At 47.8% G+C, this 14,945-nt stretch overlaps 2 protein-coding genes across 6 annotated transcripts in view; one reads left to right on the top strand and one right to left on the bottom strand.

The window, feature by feature from the left end:
• The window catches only part of LOC106593543 (proto-oncogene vav), a 44,748-nt gene extending 41,807 nt beyond the window's left edge, over nucleotides 1-2,941 (bottom strand). The window contains exons 1-2 of one of the 2 annotated variants that reach the window (XM_045690667.1): nucleotides 2,751-2,941; nucleotides 795-1,018 (exon numbers count right to left, since the gene is read on the bottom strand). In XM_045690667.1, the coding sequence (XP_045546623.1) occupies nucleotides 795-998 (204 nt within the window). In that variant the 5' untranslated portion in view covers nucleotides 999-1,018; nucleotides 2,751-2,941. The remainder of the gene's footprint in view (nucleotides 1-794; nucleotides 1,019-2,750) is intronic. The other variant, XM_045690668.1, reaches the window with a different exon arrangement.
• Nucleotides 2,942-6,950: 4,009 nt separating this feature from the next.
• The window catches only part of LOC106593333 (breast cancer anti-estrogen resistance protein 3 homolog), a 34,501-nt gene continuing 26,506 nt past the window's right edge, over nucleotides 6,951-14,945 (top strand). For 2 of the 4 annotated variants that reach the window (XM_045690669.1, XM_045690670.1), the window contains exons 1-5: nucleotides 6,953-7,168; nucleotides 7,919-8,010; nucleotides 8,474-8,591; nucleotides 8,806-8,864; nucleotides 9,827-9,972. In XM_045690669.1, coding sequence (XP_045546625.1) covers nucleotides 7,921-8,010; nucleotides 8,474-8,591; nucleotides 8,806-8,864; nucleotides 9,827-9,972 — 413 coding nt within the window. In that variant the 5' untranslated portion in view covers nucleotides 6,953-7,168; nucleotides 7,919-7,920. Of the gene's footprint in view, nucleotides 7,169-7,918; nucleotides 8,011-8,473; nucleotides 8,592-8,805; nucleotides 8,865-9,826; nucleotides 9,973-14,945 lie in introns of all 4 variants that reach the window. The other 2 variants (XM_045690671.1, XM_045690672.1) reach the window with 2 other exon arrangements.

Below are 14,945 nucleotides of genomic sequence, written 5' to 3' on the forward strand. Positions count from 1 at the left end.
ACCAGCCTGCTGACGTTAGCCCTACCAGCCTGCTGACGTTAGCCCTACCAGCCTGCTGACGTTAGTCCTACCAGTCTGCTGACGTTAGTCCTACCAGCCTGCTGACGTTAGCCCTACCAGCCTGCTGACGTTAGTCCTACTAGCCTGCTGACGTTAGCCCTACCAGCCTGCTGACGTTAGCCCTACTAGCCTGCTGACGTTAGCCATACTAGCCTGCTGACGTTAGCCCTACCAGCCTGCTGACGTTAGTCCTACTAGCCTGCTGACGTTAGTCCTACCAGCCTGCTGACGTTAGCCCTACTAGCCTGCTGACGTTAGTCCTACCATCCTGCTGACGTTAGCCCTACCAGCCTGCTGACGTTAGTCCTACCAGCCTGCTGACGTTAGCCCTACCAGCCTGCTGACGTTAGTCCTACCATCCTGCTGACGTTAGTCCTACTAGCCTGCTGACGTTAGCCCTACCAGCCTGCTGACGTTAGCCCTACTAGCCTGCTGACTATAGTCCTACTAGCCTGCTGACGTTAGTTCTACTAGGCTGCTGACGTTAGCCCTACTAGCCTGCTGACGTTAGCCCTACTAGCCTGCTGACGTTAGTTCTACTAGCCTGCTGACGTTAGCCCTACCAGCCTGCTGACGTTTGTGTGTGTAAACGTGTATGTGTATAATTGTGTGTATACGTGTGTATGTGTGTGTGTGTTTAAGTGTGTGTACGTATACGTGTGTGTGTGTGTGTGTGTGTGTGTGTGTGTGTGTGTGTGTGTGTGTGTGTGTGTGTGTGTGTGTGTGTGTGTTACCTGGGACATCTGGGGACGGAGGTTGATCTCTCGGAGGTTGATGGCGTGGGGTAGTAAGTTATTCAGCAGCTGACAGAGCAGGACTCCATCCCTCAGAGCTTGGGCTAACTCACACACCTGAGCACTGTCCCACGTTACCCTGTGACTCTCAGGGAGCACCCTGCACTCTATCAGCCACACGGCACAGTGGCGCCACAGCTCCATCTCAACCGTAACACCACCACCTGGACACGACAGGAACACAACATGACCGTCAGACAACCAGAAACACTGATCAACCACTGATCAACTCTTTACTCTGCTGCTACTCTCTGTTTATCATATATGCATAGTCACTTTAACTATACATTCATGTACATACTACCTCAACTGGGCCGACCAACCGGTTCTCCCGCACATTGGCTAACCGGGCTATCTGCATTGTGTCCCACCCGCCAACCCCTCTTTTACGCTACTGCTACTCTCTGTTCATCATATATGCATAGTCACTTTAACCATACCTACATGTACATACTACCTCAATCAGCTCAACTAACCGGTGTCTGTATGTAGCCTCGCTACTTTTATAGCCTCGCTACTTTATATAGCCTCGCTACTTTTATAGCCTCGCTACTTTATATAGCCTCGCTACTTTATATAGCCTCGCTACTTTTATAGCCTCGCTACTTTATATAGCCTCGCTACTTTATATAGCCTCGCTACTTTTATAGCCTCGCTACTTTTATAGCCTCGCTACTTTTATAGCCTCGCTACTTTATATAGCCTCGCTACTTTTATAGCCTCGCTACTTTATATAGCCTCGCTACTTTATATAGCCTCGCTACTTTTATAGCCTCGCTACTGTATATAGCCTCGCTACTGTATATAGCCTCGCTACTTTTATAGCCTAGCTACTGTATATAGCCTAGCTACTGTATATAGCCTAGCTACTGTATGTAGCCTCGCTACTGTATATAGCCTCGCTACTTTTATAGCCTAGCTACTGTATATAGCCTCGCTACTGTATATAGCCTCGCTACTGTATATAGCCTCGCTACTTTTATAGCCTCGCTACTGTATATAGCCTCGCTACTGTATATAGCCTCGCTACTTTTATAGCCTAGCTACTGTATATAGCCTAGCTACTGTATGTAGCCTCGCTACTGTATATAGCCTCGCTACTGTATATAGCCTGTCTTTTTACTGTTGTTTTATTTCTTTACCTACCTATTGTTCACCTAATACCTTTTTTGCACTATTGGTTAGAGCCTGTAAGTAAGCATTTCACTGTAACGTCTACACCTGTTGTATTCAGCGCACGTGACAAATAAACTTTGATTTGATTTGAACCACACCACACAGTGATGCCACAGCTCCATCTCAACCGTAACGTGACCACCTGGACAGGACAGGAACACAACATGAAACTCTCAGGGAGCACCCTGGCCTCTGTCAACCACACAGCGTATCATGAACATTAACACAACGTAACCGTAACACAACCTCAATATAACGTCAAATATAACCCTCAGACAACCATAAACACCACCACATTGGACACTATCAGCCACACTAACGCCACAGCTGCATCTCAACCTGAACACGACCACCTGGACACAGCAGGAACATGACCACACTAGACCTGTTTCTAGACCTGTTTTTATATATGTTTTATATCTGCTTGGCTTCCCTGAACTGTTTCTAGACCTGTTTCTAGATCTGCTTGCCTGTAACCCATGTGTATATATAGGGAACTAACTACAGACTCATGACAAGGCTCCAAATATTCCACCAACTTTACGTAACACAAAAACTTTTTCTTCTCTCTGCATTGTTGGGAACGGAAGGGAAGGGCCAATCAGCTGTCAGTAAGCATTTCACTGTTAGTCTACACCTGTTAGTTTACCAAGCATGTGAGGAATACAGTTAGATTTTGACTTCACCTAACTTATCTAACAACAAAAAAGCATTTCTTGCCTTCTTGTTCTCCTCTTCTTCAGGTCTGTCGTTCTGTTCGTCTTGCTCCTTGTTGATTTGTCTCCGTCTGTGTTCACCTCTCCTGTCGTCTTGTCATTGTCTCTTGCCGTTAGTTTGGCCGTCCTTTCCCCCTGTGGTCGTTGTTGCGAGGTGGGTGTTGCGTTCTGCAGAGCTGCAGATGGAGGAGGACTCTTTTAACTGTACCACTTCCCCTTTCCTCTGTCACACACACACACACACACACACACACACACACACACACACACACACACACACACACACACACACACACACACACACACACACACACACACACACACACACACACACACACACACACACACACACACACACACACACGCGCACACACACAGACGCTCGTGCACACACACAGAGAGACACGCGCAGACACACACACAGAGAGAGAAACACACGTACAGAGAGACACAAACAGGCGCAGTATACTCAGTATGTGAAGGTGTGAGATCACAAAACCAACCACAACATTATCTACAAAGCACACATTCAGAGAGGAGCTCCAGTGTGACAGAGAGAGGATGAAAATAATCTCACTGCTGAAGTTTGCAACGTGAAAATGCACATGGTTCTAGAACGCCAGTGAGAGTAGAATCCATTCCCATAGTTCATGTACTCACTGATTAACACATCAGAAACTCTACTTATCCTAACTAGTAGCTCATGTACTAACTGATTAACTCATCAGAAACTCTACTTATCCTAACTAGTAGTTCATGTACTCACTAATTAACACATCAGAAACTCTACTTATCCTAACTAGTAGTTCATGTACTCACTGATTAACACATCAGAAACTCTACTTATCCTAACTAGTAGTTCATGTACTCACTGATTAACACATCAGAAACTCCACTTATCCTAACTAGTAGTTCATGTACTCACTGATTAACACATCAGAAACTATACTTATCCTAACTAGTAGTTCATGTACTCACTGATTAACACATCAGAAACTCTACTTATCCTAACTAGTTGTTCATGTACTAACTGATTAATACATCAGAAACTCTACTTATCCTAACTAGTAGTTAATGTACTAACTGATTAACTCATCAGAAACTCTACATATCCTAACTAGTAGTTCATGTACTAACTGATTAACTCATCAGAAACTCTACTTATCCTAACTAGTAGTTCATGTACTAACTGATTAACTCATCAGAAACTCTACTTATCCTAACTAGTAGTTCATGTACTAACCGATTAACTCATCAGAAACTCTACTTATCCTAACTAGTAGTTAATGTACTAACCGATTAACTCATCAGAAACTCTACTTATCCTAACTAGTAGTTAATGTACTAACTGATTAACTCATCAGAAACTCTATTTATCCTAACTAGTAGTTAATGTACTAACTGATTAACTCATCAGAAACTCTACTTATCCTAACTAGCAGTTCATGTACTAACTGATTAACTCATCAGAAACTCTACTTATCCTAACTAGTAGTTCATGTACTCACTAATTAACACATCAGAAACTCTACTTATCCTAACTAGTAGTTCATGTACTCACTGATTAACACATCAGAAACTCTACTTATCCTAACTAGTAGTTCATGTACTCACTGATTAACACATCAGAAACTCCACTTATCCTAACTAGTAGTTCATGTACTCACTGATTAACACATCAGAAACTATACTTATCCTAACTAGTAGTTCATGTACTCACTGATTAACACATCAGAAACTCTACTTATCCTAACTAGTTGTTCATGTACTAACTGATTAATACATCAGAAACTCTACTTATCCTAACTAGTAGTTAATGTACTAATTGATTATCTCTTCAGAAACTCTATTTATCCTAACTAGTAGTTCATGTACTAACTGATTAACTCATCAGAAACTCTACTTATCCTAACTAGTAGTTCATGTACTAACTGATTAACTCATCAGAAACTCTACTTATCCTAACTAGTAGTTCATGTACTAACTGATTAACTCATCAGAAACTCTACTTATCCTAACTAGTAGTTAATGTACTAACTGATTAACACATCAGAAACTCTACTTATCCTAACTAGTAGTTCATGTACTAACTGATTAACTAATCCGAAACTCTACTTATCCTAACTAGTAGTTAATGTACTAACTGATTAACTCATCAGAAACTCTACTTATCCTAACTAGTAGTTCATGTACTAACTGATTAACTCATCAGAAACTCTCAACTCTGAAAGTGACTCTGAGTTAGTTTAGCAACAAGTGACAACCGAAGGAACTAAATAGTATTTCCTTGATTCCTCATGTCCTCCCTTCTTGTCTCTTTCTCCAAGCACATTGGTGCAGAAGCTCTGAGGTTCCTCCCCTTGGATCTCCTCCTCCAATGGGTTTTGAGAAGAGGCCAAGGAGAGAGGATGTGAGGAATCAAGGAAATACCATTGACCCACAATAGAGATACAGCTTTATAGGGAACTGGTGCCCTCTAGTGCCACTAGCAGATACTGCTGGGCAATTACAACTGAAGGCTAAAAGCACACACACACACACACACACACACACACACACACACACAGAGCTTGTATATAATTTGCCAAACAAACTGTTGATCATTCTGTCTCCTCCCTCCCCTTTTCACAGTCTCTTCCCTCCCTCCCTCCCTCCCTCCCTCCCTCCCTCCCTCCCTCCCTCCCTCCCTCCCTCCCTCCCTTTTTCACACAGTCTCTTCCCTCCCTCCCTCTCTTCTCACACTCCCTCCTCCCTCCCTCCCTCCCTCCCTTTTCACACAGTCTCTTCCCTCCCTCCCTCTCTTTTTCACACTGTCTCCTCCCTCCCTCCCTCCCTCCCTTTTCACACAGTCTCCTCCCTCCCTCCTTCTCTTCTCTTTTCACTCTGTCTCCTCCCTCCCTCCCTCCCTCCCTTTTTCACACTGTCTCCTCCCTCCCTCCCTCTCCTCCTTTTTCACACTGTCTCCTCCCTCCCTCCCTCCCTCCCTCCCTTTTCACACTGTCTCCTCCCTCCCTCCCTCCCTCCCTCCCTCCCTCCCTCCCTTTTCACACAGTCTCCTCCCTCCCTTTCACACTGTCTCTTCCCTCCCTCCCTCTCCTCCTTCACTCTCCTCCCTCCCTCCCTCCCTCCCTCCCTCCCTTCATCTCCTCCCTCCCTCCCTCCCTCCCTCCCTCCTTTTTCACACTGTCTCCTCCCTCCCTCCCGCTCTTCTCTTTTTCACACTGTCCCCTCCCTCCCTCCCTCCCTCCCTCCAGCTCTTTTTCACTCTGTCTCCTCCCTCCTTCTCTTCTCTTTTTGCGCACTGTCCCCTCCCTCCCTCCCTCTATCTCCTCCCTCCCTCTCTTCTCTTTTTCACTCTGTCTCCTCCCTCCCTCCCTCTCTTTTTCACTCTGTCCCCTCCCTCCCTCCCTCCTCCCTCCCTCCCTTTTTCACACTGTCTCTTCCCTCCCTCCCTCTCCTCCTTTTCACACTGTCTCCTCCCTCCCTCCCTCCCTCCCTCCCTTTTCACACAGTCTCCTCCCTCCCTCCCTCCCTCCCTCCCTCCCTCCCTCCTTTTTCACACTGTCCCCTCCCTCCCTCCCTCCCTCCCTCCCTTTTCACACAGTCTCTTCCCTCCCTTTTTCACACTGTCTCTTCCCTCCCTCCCTCTCCTCCTTTTCACACTGTCTCCTCCCTCCCTCCCTCCCTCCCTCCCTCCCTCCCTCCCTCCCTCCCTCCCTCCCTTTTTCACACTGTCTCCTCCCTCCCTCCCTCCCTCCCTCCCTCCCTCCTTTTTCACACTGCCTCCTCCCTCCCTTCCCGCTCTTCTCTTTTTCACACTGTCCCCTCCCTCCCTCCCTCCCTCCCTCCAGCTCTTTTCACTCTGTCTCCTCCCTCCTTCTCTTCTCTTTTTCGCACTGTCCCCTCCCTCCCTCCCTCCCTCCCTCTATCTCCTCCCTCCCTCCCTCTCTTTTTCACTCTGTCTCCTCCCTCCCTCCCTCTCTTTTTCACTCTGTCTCCTCCCTCCCTCCCTCTCTTTTCCTCTGTCCCCTCCCTCCCTCCCTCCCTCCCTCCCTCCCTCCCTCCCTCCCTCCCTCCCTCCCTCCCTCCCTCTCTTTCTCACTCTGCCCCTCCCTCCCTCCCTCTCTTCTCTTTTCACTCTGTCCCCTCCCTCCCCCCTCTCTTTTTCACTCTCCCTCTTCCCTCAGAATGTTAGAATCCTGTCCCAACTTGCATGCTCCGCCCCCTGACTCGAGATACAGATTCCTGCGTGGGGACTGGCTGATTCATGGGGCCCCCCCAGGTCCATCGTGGGGTCTGATTGGCTGAGGAAGCAGCACTACTGGTTTGAGGGATAGTGGGCCACTGGTTCACAGACCGGGGAGAGAGAGAGAGAGAGTAAAGTAGAGATTATCATAAAGAGTCAGAACCAGCTCATCTCAGGTAGGTGCTACATGTCTGCACGCTGAAAACACTGGAACTGTGTGTGTGTGTGTATAACTGTGTGTGTGTGTGTGTGTGTGTGTTATATATATAACTGTGTGTGTGTGTGTGTGTGTATAACTGTGTGTATAACTGTGTGTGTGTATAACTTTTTGTGTGTGTGTGTGTGTGTGTGTGTGTGTGTGTGTGTGTGTGTGTGTGTGTGTGTGTGTGTGTGTGTGTAACTGTGTGTGTAACTGTGTGTGTGTGTGTAACTGTGTGTGTGTGTGTGTAACTGTGTGTGTGTGTGTGTGTGTGTGTGTGTGTGTGTGTGTGTGTGTGTGTGTGTGTGTGTGTGTGTTGTTAACTGTGTGGGTAACTGTGTGTGTGTGTGTAACTGTGTGTGTGCGTGTGTGTGTATAACTGTGTGTGTAACTGTGTGTGTAACTGTGTGTGTGTGTGTGACTGTGTGTAACTGTGTAACTTTGTGTGTGTGTATAACTGTGTGTGTGTGTGTGTGACTGTGTGTAACTGTGTAACTTTGTGTGTGTGTGTATAACTGTGTGTGTGTCACTGTGTGTGTGTGAGTGTGTGTGTGTGTGTGTGTGTGTGTGTGTGTGTGTGTGTGTGTGTGTGTGTAACTGTGTGTGTGTAACTGTGTGTGTGTGTAACTTTGTGTGTGTGTAACTTTGTGTGTGTGTAACTTTGTGTGTGTATAACTGTGTTGTATAACAGTGTGTCAAATATGGTCTGTCTCTGTCTGTCTCTCAGACATGAATAATCGCTCCATAGCCTGGTGGCTGAAACAGATAGGACTGCCCCAGTACACCAAGTCACTGGAGAGAGAATACTATGGTCTAGAGGTACCTGTCTGTCTGTCTGTCTGTCTGTCTGTCTGTCTGTCTGTCTGTCTGTCTGTCTGTCTGTCTGTCTGTCTGTCTGTCTGTCTGTCTGTCTGTTTCTTTCTGTTTTTACTAAACTGAGTTACAGCCTTCATATCTCTCCCTCTCCCCTCCCCCTCTCTCACCTCAACATGTCTCTCTCTCTCCCCTACCCTTCTCTCTCACCCAAACCTCTCTCCCTCTCTCATCTCTCCCTCTCCACTCACCCCTCTCTCTCATCCCAACCTCTCTCTCTCTCACCCCAACCCCTCTTCTCTCTCCCTTTTCCTCACCCTCATCTCTCTCTCTCCACTCCCCCTCTCTCACCCCAACCTGTCTCGCTCTCTCATCTCTCTCCCCCTCTCCTCTCCCCAACCTGTCTCCCTTTCTTTTTCATCTCCATTTCTCTCCCTCCATCTCTCTCCCTCCATCTCTCTCTCTCCAGGGTTTGCTGTATGTATGTGATGTAGATCTGAAGGAGGCAGGAGTAGATGATCCCAGTCACAGAGACACCATACTGTCTCAGCTGCTGCGACACAGACAGACACTAGACCCACACTCTGGTAACACACACACACACACACACACACACACACACACACACACACACACACACACACACACATTAACACACTCGTATACACAAGCACAAGAACCCACACACACACACACACACACACACACACACACGTATGTAGACACACACGTATACACAAGCACAAGAACCCACACACACACACACTCGTCTAACCTGTGCCCTTTGTTGTCCTGTCTCAGGTATGGTGGAGGAGCTGAGGGTGAGCAGGAAGTATTCTCTGGGCTCGTCTCTGGACCTGGTGAGAATATAGAATATAGAACATAGAATGTAGAACATCAAATATAGAACATAGAATGTAGAACATAAAACAGAATATAGAACATACAACTCAGACTGGTTCTATCCTTCTCCCCCAAGTGTGCATTTGTTCACTCTCCTCGCCAATACAATGCAATGAGGGGGAGTGAACAAGTGCACACTTCAGGGAGAAGGGTGCAAAACAGAATTGGGCTAACGAGATGAGGAAGACTGAATCTACTTCTTTAATCAGTAGAATCTCTAGAAGATGAATAGAACTCTTCCCAGCCAATAGAAGTGACCGGAACCCCTGGATCGGGTTCCTCATATTGTCTAGAAGATGAATAGAACTCTTCCCAGCCAATAGAAGTGACCAGAACCCCTGGATCGGGTTCCTCATATTGTCTAGAAGATGAATAGAACTCTTCCCAGCCAATAGAAGTGACCGGAACCCCTGGATCGGGTTCCTCATATTGTCTAGAAGATGAATAGAACTCTTCCCAGCCAATAGAAGTGACCAGAACCCCTGGATCGGGTTCCTCATATTGTCTAGAAGATGAATAGAACTCTTCCCAGCCAATAGAAGTGACCAGAACCCCTGGATCGGGTTCCTCATATTGTCTAGAAGATGAATAGAACTCTTCCCAGCCAATAGAAGTGACCAGAACCCCTGGATCGGGTTCCTCATATTGTCTAGAAGATGAATAGAACTCTTCCCAGCCAATAGAAGTGACCGGAACCCCTGGATCGGGTTCCTCATATTGTCTAGAAGATGAATAGAACTCTTCCCAGCCAATAGAAGTGACCGGAACCCCTGGATCGGGTTCCTCATATTGTCTAGAAGATGAATAGAACTCTTCCCAGCCAATAGAAGTGACCGGAACCCCTGGATCGGGTTCCTCATATTGTCTGCTTGGTCTCTCCAATGGCTCTACGTTCATTTGTTCTGTTCTGGCTCTATAGGTGAAACCCAGGAAGGATCTGTTCCGTCAGAGTGTTCTGCCCCGCCTTCGACGCAAGGTTACAGTCTCTGCCTCCTGTTCACAGCTCCACCCACTGGAGGAGGGGCTCAGCCCGGGACTCGCCCCCGAGCAGACAAGGAAACGCAGGTACAGAACTAGGATTATACACTGGGGGGTGTAAGCGTGAGAGGGTTGGGGGGTGTGAGAGGGTTGGGGGTGTGAGAGGGTTGGGGGTGTGTGTGTGAGTGTGAGAGGGTTGGAGGGTGTGAGTGTGAGAGGGTTGGGGTGTGTGTGTGTGTGTGAGAGGGTTGGGGTGTGAGTGTGAGAGGGTTGGAGGGTGTGTGTGTGAGAGGGTTGGGGGTGTGAGTGTGAGAGGGTTGGGGGTGTGAGTGTGAGAGGGTTGGGGGTGTGTGTGTGAGAGGGTTGGGGGTGTGAGTGTGAGAGGGTTGGGGGTGTGAGTGGAGAGGGTTGGGGGGGTGTGTGTGAGAGGGTTGGGGGTGTGAGTGTGAGAGGGTTGGGGGGTGTGTGTGAGAGAGGGTTGGAGGGTGTGAGAGGGTTGGGGGGGTGAGAGGGTTGGGGGTGTGAGAGGGTTGGGGGGGTGTGTGTAAGTGTGAGAGGGTTGGAGGGTGTGTGTGTGAGAGGGTTGGGGTGTGTGTGTGTGAGAGGGTTGGGGTGTGTGTGTGAGAGGGTTGGAGGGTGTGTGTGTGAGAGGGTTGGGGGTGTGAGTGTGAGAGGGTTGGGGGGTGTGTGTGTGAGAGGGTTGGGGGTGTGTGTGTGAGAGGGTTGGGGTGTGAGTGTGAGAGGGTTGGGGGGTGTGTGTGTGAAAGGGTTGGGGGTGTGAGTGTGAGAGGGTTGGGGGTGTGTGTGTGAGAGGGTTGGAGGGTGTGTGTGTGAGAGGGTTGGGGGTGTGAGTGTGAGAGGGTTGGGGGTGTGAGTGTGAGAGGGTTGGGGGTGTGAGTGTGAGAGGGTTGGGGGTGTGAGTGTGAGAGGGTTGGGGGTGTGAGTGTGAGAGGGTTGGGGGTGTGTGTGTGAGAGGGTTGGGGGGTGTGTGTGTGAGAGGGTTGGGGGGTGTGAGTGTGAGAGGGTTGGGGGTGTGTGTGTGAGAGGGTTGGGGGTGTGAGTGTGAGAGGGTTGGGGGTGTGTGTGTGAGAGGGTTGGAGGGTGTGTGTGTGTGAGGGTTGGGGGTGTGAGTGTGAGAGGGTTGGGGTGTGTGTGTGAGAGGGTTGGGGGGTGTGTGTGTGAGAGGGTTGGGGGTGTGAGTGTGAGAGGGTTGGGGGTGTGTGTGTGAGAGGGTTGGAGGGTGTGTGTGTGTGAGAGGGTTGGGGGTGTGAGTGTGAGAGGGTTGGAGGGTGTGTGTGAGAGAGGGTTGGGGGTGTGTGTGTGTGAGAGGGTTGGGGTGTGTGTGTGTGTGTGAGAGAGAGGGTTGGGGGGTGTGAGTGTGAGAGGGTTGGAGGGTGTGTGTGTGAGAGGGTTGGGGGGTGTGAGTGTGAGAGGGTTGGGGGTGTGAGTGTGAGAGGGTTGGGGGGTGTGTGTGTGAGAGGGTTGGGGTGTGTGTGTGTGTGTGTGAGAGAGGGTTGGGGTGTGAGTGTGAGAGGGTTGGAGGGTGTGTGTGTGAGAGGGTTGGGGGTGTGAGTGTGTGTGAGAGGGTTGGGGGGTGTGAGTGTGTGAGAGGGTTGGAGGGTGTGTGTGTGAGAGGGTTGGGGGTGTGTGTGTGAGAGGGTTGGAGGGTGTGTGTGTGTGTGTGTGAGAGGGTTGGGGGGGGGTGTGTGAGAGGGTTGGGGGGGGTGTGTGTGTGAGAGGGTTGGGGGGTGTGTGTGTGTGTGAGAGGGTTGGAGGGTGTGTGTGTGTGAGAGGGTTGGGGGGGGTGAGTGTGAGAGGGTTGGAGGGTGTGTGTGTGAGAGGGTTGGGGGGGTGAGTGTGAGAGGGTTGGAGGGTGTGTGTGTGAGAGGGTTGGAGGGTATGTGTGTGAGAGGGTTGGGGGGTGTGTGTGAGAGGGTTGGGGGGTGTGAGTGTGAGAGGGTTGGGGGTGTGAGTGTGAGAGGGTTGGAGGGTGTGCGTGTGAGAGGGTTGGGGGTGTGAGTGTGAGAGGGTTGGGGGTGTGTGTGTGAGAGGGTTGGGGTGTGTGTGTGAGAGGGTTGGAGGGTGTGTGTGTGTGAGAGGGTTGGAGGGTGTGTGTGTGTGTGAGGGTGTGGGGTGTGTGTGTGTGTGTGTGTGTGTGTGTGTGTGTGTGTGTGTGTGTGTGTAAGAGGGTTGGGGTGTGAGTGTGTGAGAGGGTTGGAGGGTGTGTGTGTGAGAGGGTTGGAGGGTGTGTGTGTGAGAGGGTTGGAGGGTGTGTGTGTGAGAGGGTTGGAGGATGTGTGTGTGTGAGAGGGTTGGAGGATGTGTGTGTGAGAGGGTTGGAGGGTGTGTGTGTGTGAGGGTTGGGGGGTGTGAGTGTGAGAGGGTTGGAGGGTGTGTGTGTGAGAGGCTTGGAGGGTGTGTGTGTGTGAGAGGGTTGGGGGGTGTGAGTGTGAGAGGGTTGGGGGTGTGTGTGTGAGAGGGTTGGAGTGTGTGTGTGTGAGAGGGTTGGGGGGTGTGTGTGTGTGAGAGGATTGGAGGGTGTGTGTGTGAGAGGGTTGGAGGGTGTGTGTGTGAGAGGGTTGGAAGGTGTGTGTGTGAGAGGGTTGGGGGTGTGTGATGGTTGGAGGTTGTGTGGTTTATCATTAACCACACCGTCATAAACACAGCCCTTTAAACAGGAGTGTGTCAACAGAACAGTAATGAATGGAGCAGGGACTATGTGGCCGTCTGTCTGTCTGTCTTCTCATAGTTGTCTGTTTACCTGGTATTATTAAACCCGACATGTTTGTTACAGAGCCTCCAGAAAGTTTTATTCACAAACCTCACCTTGTTCCACATGTTGTTGTGTCAACATGAAATTATGTTATTAGCAGGGGCGAAAATCTGATATCAACTTTGGAGGGGACAATTACATGAAATTTTCTCAAGAGCAATTCCTGAGGGGGACACCAAAAGTAGTGCTGTAACACTTAGCCTACATTGTAATATGGTAAATGTATATTGAGGAACCAAAGAAATAAGGTGTTTGCCGTACTCCTAACTACCGGTACCCAAAACTACACAACAGCAATACCATTGCCTTTAACAAATCTTAGTTCAGTCACCAGTTTAAGTTGAGAGTGGGGGTATCCATGGCATTTTCCAATTATGTTCCTATTTTACAAGTCAAAACATTTTAGAACCTTTCATAATGTTGCCAAACAAAGACTCAACAAACTTACGTGAGACTCCCTGTCTCTGCCAGTCTGTCCCTGCATATCTGTCCCCAACTCTGCTGTCTGTGTGCCATCTGTTGCCTGCTCTGCCTAATGACATCATTGTGAAACATTTCCATTAGAATTTCATTTCTTTCTTATGAACATTTTATCAACTAGTCTTTGAGATATTAGGCTACTAGGGTTCTTACTATGCGTTTTGGTGTACTGAAAAATACTCTGATGTCCGTCTTTTATTTTTCTGCCATTTATCTACCTGGCTGGCTGGCTACACACACACACACAGTGTGTAGGTTATTTACAGTAGGAGATGGGCTTCTATCATCTTATCTTTTATCATTCTATTTGGGCTTCGATCTAAAAGGTAGCTAGCAAATGTGAAACGGATTAAAATGACAAGAGTTGACAGCTGTATGAGTTCACCATTTACACAACATATGCTGCAACCTTTTGTAATTTTAATAGTTTGTTTCATATTGGCTGGCTTCCAACAATAGCTGAATTTGCAAAGCTAGCGAGCACCAATTCCTTTTTAGTGGTGTTTGCTATAATCTTTGCTACCCGGGTTAAATAAAGGTGAAATTAAATAAATAAAAGTTCACTTGCGACAATTTAGCTTTTGCAACGAGACCATTAAATATATTTAAGACAATGGTAGAAGAGAGTGTAGTTCTGTTCAGTTTGGATTTCAGTTTATCGCTAACCTTATCACAGGGACTTTGAAGCACCAACTTACATCATCTGCATGCTGATTGCATCTTTGACGACGCCACATAAATGGAATAGGTACTAGCTAGCTTAATAGTTAATATTTGCGCGCTAGCTCTGCATATTCAGCTAGTGTGTGTGTGCGATTGACTGGATTAACCTCACGTCAGTTACGTGCATTGAGTGCCTTTCAGACAGTAGATACGACCTCTCTGTTACCTAGCAAGCTAAGGAACTGGCAGTGGATCAAACCATTGTGAGGCAAAGAGTGGGGGGGTTGCAATCTTTTGAAACTTAAAAACGCGCTATTAAGTGTCTATAATCAGCACAATTGCTTTCATTGCGTATTATTAATATTATTTAAATTACATAGTTATGTTTCAGTGATATATTGGGGGGGACAAATCCCCCCCGGGATTTGCGCCCCCTGGTTATTAGATACAAATGATTTAGAAATGAAAAACTGAAAAACAAAGATTTAACCACAAAGACAAAGACCAGGGAGGTTTTCCAGCGCCTCGCAAAGAAGGGCACCTATTGGTAAATTGGTATAAATACATTAAAAAAAGCATCCATTGAATAATTGAGCTTGGTGCAATTATTAATGACAGTTTGGATGGTGTATCAATACACCCAGTCACTATGAAGATACAGGCGTCCTTCCTAACTCGTTTCCCGGACAGGATGAAAACCACTCAGAGATTATCACCATCAGACCAATGGTGACTTTAAAAAACAGTTACAGACTTTATTGGCTGTGATAGGAGAAAACTGAGGATGGATCAACAACATTGTAGTTACTTCACAATATTAACCAAAATGACAGAGTGAAAAGAAAGAAGCTTGGACAGAATATAAATATTCAAAAAAATGCATCCGTGTTTGCAGTAAGGCACTAAAGTAAAACTGCAAAAAATTTACTGAATAGGAAGCGTTATGTTTGGGGCATATTCAACACACCATATCACGGCGTACCACTCTTCATATTTTCAAACATGGTAGTGGCTGCATCATGTTATGGGTATGCTTGTCATCGGCAAGGACTACGGAGTTTTATGGGATAAAAAGAAACGTAATAGAGCTAAACACAGGCAGGAAATTCTGGTTCAGTCTGCTTTCCAAGAGACACTGGGAGGG

Source organism: Salmo salar, chromosome ssa12 (assembly GCF_905237065.1).
Source record: "Salmo salar chromosome ssa12, Ssal_v3.1, whole genome shotgun sequence".
Lineage (NCBI taxonomy): Eukaryota > Metazoa > Chordata > Actinopteri > Salmoniformes > Salmonidae > Salmo > Salmo salar.